At 36.6% G+C, this 2,500-nt stretch overlaps 1 protein-coding gene across 1 annotated transcript in view; it reads left to right on the top strand.

The window, feature by feature from the left end:
- LOC138046961 (sel1-repeat-containing protein YbeQ-like) overlaps positions 1–2,500 on the top strand; it is a 13,347-nt gene that overhangs the window by 7,253 nt on the left and 3,594 nt on the right. The window contains exons 7-9 of the mRNA XM_068893596.1: positions 6–48; positions 1,493–1,573; positions 1,799–1,906. Of these exons, the coding sequence (XP_068749697.1) occupies positions 6–48; positions 1,493–1,573; positions 1,799–1,906 (232 nt within the window). The remainder of the gene's footprint in view (positions 1–5; positions 49–1,492; positions 1,574–1,798; positions 1,907–2,500) is intronic.

Below are 2,500 nucleotides of genomic sequence, written 5' to 3'. Positions count from 1 at the left end.
TTCAGGTCAGTGCAAAGAATGGTGTCAGTGAAGGAAATAATATGATTGGTAGGTGAGGGAAGTTAATATTTCATAAGCTTGAAAGTAACGCAGTGAAATAAGGAAGTAATCATTAATTTTTTTTAGTATCCCGTAGCTCTCGTTGAATTGCATTACTTTTAAATGATTCATGTATTAAGCAATTCATGTGTTAATGTATTAATTAATGTATTACGGAAATTATTCGTGTGAATAACTGAAAAGGCAGAACCACTCCATACAATAAGTGCCTGCACAGCATATATTTAGTTCTGCTTGATTGTAGTATTTGTTTAAATGGCCTCACTAAAGGATGTCAATTATAGGTCCTTAAAAAGTCAAGACAATTTTGCTAAATTCCAAAATTTGTTTCACTGAGAGAGGAAATTATAAAGAAAGTGCAGTCGTAAAGTCCTGTTTTCTTGAATGTCATCTTAATCATGGCTGATATCCAAATTATAAGCAGTGGCAGAAATATTGAACATTCTTGAAGTCAAGCCAAGTAAAGCTCTGAAAAAAGCGTGTTTCTGAAACATTCACAGTGACAATAAAATGACAAGGTGTGACCTCCACATCCAGTAGTTTCATAATTCTATCACTGGATAAAGCAACATCACACTTGTAGTTTTGTCCGCAATTTATATTTCGGGAAGTCTTAGCCACTAAAAACCAGAAAACCCTTGAAGAAGATTGCATCAAGTGAGGATTTTTGGAATTTTCATAATTTTCAGAATTTTTGATTAAATTGCCACAGATTGTTTAGAAATGAAAAGAAAGGCAATGCCCTGTTTTATTTTTGCTTTTTCGCAGTTGATATTCAAGAATTATTGTATGCAAAAAAACTTTGGGGGTGCCATTTGCTAAACAAGAAACAGAAGAAACGTTTTGTGTTTTTTAGATAGTTGCATTAGTGAAGTGACACTTTTAAATTATGGTAATACCTGTGTTTGTCCCAATACGTAAGTGATGTATGCGGAAATGAATGTATAAGTACAGTATGTAACCATATTGGGAATTGCAGTGTCCTGCTTCAACCTCTAGTGACCATTTTTTTAGCCAATGCTATTTTAGTAATTATTTGGGTCTGTTAATTAAAGTATGCTTGTAAGTATTTCTACATGATGCCAGTAATAGGAAGCGGTGTGGCCCAGTGGTTAGGGCGCTTGCCTTGAGATCCCGCAGATCCCGGGTTCAAGACCCGTTCTAATCACTCGTTGAATTTGTTCCTGGTAGTCCCTGGTTCAACTTCTCAGCGGCACTTGTAAATAGCCAACTGGTTTGCCTCCGGCCAGTTGGGATTCTTCACAATTGTTGTTGTTGTTGTTGTTGTTGTTGTTGTTCTGCTCAGTTGTTTTATTGGTTGTATTTCATTTGCCCAGAAAGGCTGCTATGAGGAGTGGTCAGTTAAGTGTTGTATTGTATAATAAATGAATGTTTCTTTTGTTCTTTCTTTAAATTGCCATTTGTTTTAAAGGAAATATGTACACCACTGGTGAAGCTGGCAAAGTCGATCTTACGAAGGCAGCTGAGTACTTCACAAAGGCTGCTGAGAATGGTATGATTACTTTCAAGAAAGAAGAACATTACTGTCCTGAAGTAAATTTTTTAATGTCCTCGTATTTCTTTGATATGTATAAAAAAAAGACATTCTTGAAATGTTGGTCAAAATGTGGTCCTTGAGAGTCTTTAAACCATATTTAAGCAAATAGCATATGAACTGCATGTTGTATTTTTGTCCCAGCAAAATGCTCTCATGCGGGTGTTTCGTGGTCTCCCACAGGTAACATATCTGCCTTGATGTCTCTTGGAGCATTTTATAGTAGAGGCACAGGTGTTGAAAAAGATTATGAGAAATCCTTCAAGTGTTACAAGGCTGCAGCAGACCATGGTATGTAAGACTAGTCCCTCATAATCAACTTGTAGACTATTTGTTGGCTCAGGAGGTAGAGAATAATTATTGGACCATCTTGCCAAAGGTCATAAACAAACCAAGCTTTCTGATTGGTCCATGATCAATGAAACTCCCAGATGGCCAATCAAATGCGAGTCCTGTATGGGGCATAATTTGCATATGTCATGCGTGACGTACGCATGCTTTGCTTCTTTACATTTCATACAGTGTATTTTAAGCAATCTCGAAATTCTTTCATATATAGAGCGGTTTTCAATTGAGTGTCGAAAGTAATTAGCGAATTACTGTACTTTGGTTTTGCATTTACTTCACTCAGTGATTGGTTCAAAGTTCTCTCGCCATTTTTTCAACCAATCAGAAGTGAAACCAAAACCAATTGTGGCTCACGCGTGCACATTTTCCCGCGCTTTTTGTCGGCTACGTGTAATTACTTCGAGTTTCGATTGGTTTACTGGATTGTCTCTGGCCTTTTTGATTGGCCAAAGTAATTACTTTGGTTTTGGTTTTACGACAGTCGATTGAAACTCGCTCTATTATTAATGAGTAATCGCATGATTTTACTCATGCAGT

This window comes from Montipora capricornis, chromosome 4 (genome assembly GCF_036669925.1).
Source record: "Montipora capricornis isolate CH-2021 chromosome 4, ASM3666992v2, whole genome shotgun sequence".
Classification (NCBI taxonomy): domain Eukaryota; kingdom Metazoa; phylum Cnidaria; class Anthozoa; order Scleractinia; family Acroporidae; genus Montipora; species Montipora capricornis.
This window is presented reverse-complemented; position numbering and strand designations above follow the sequence as displayed.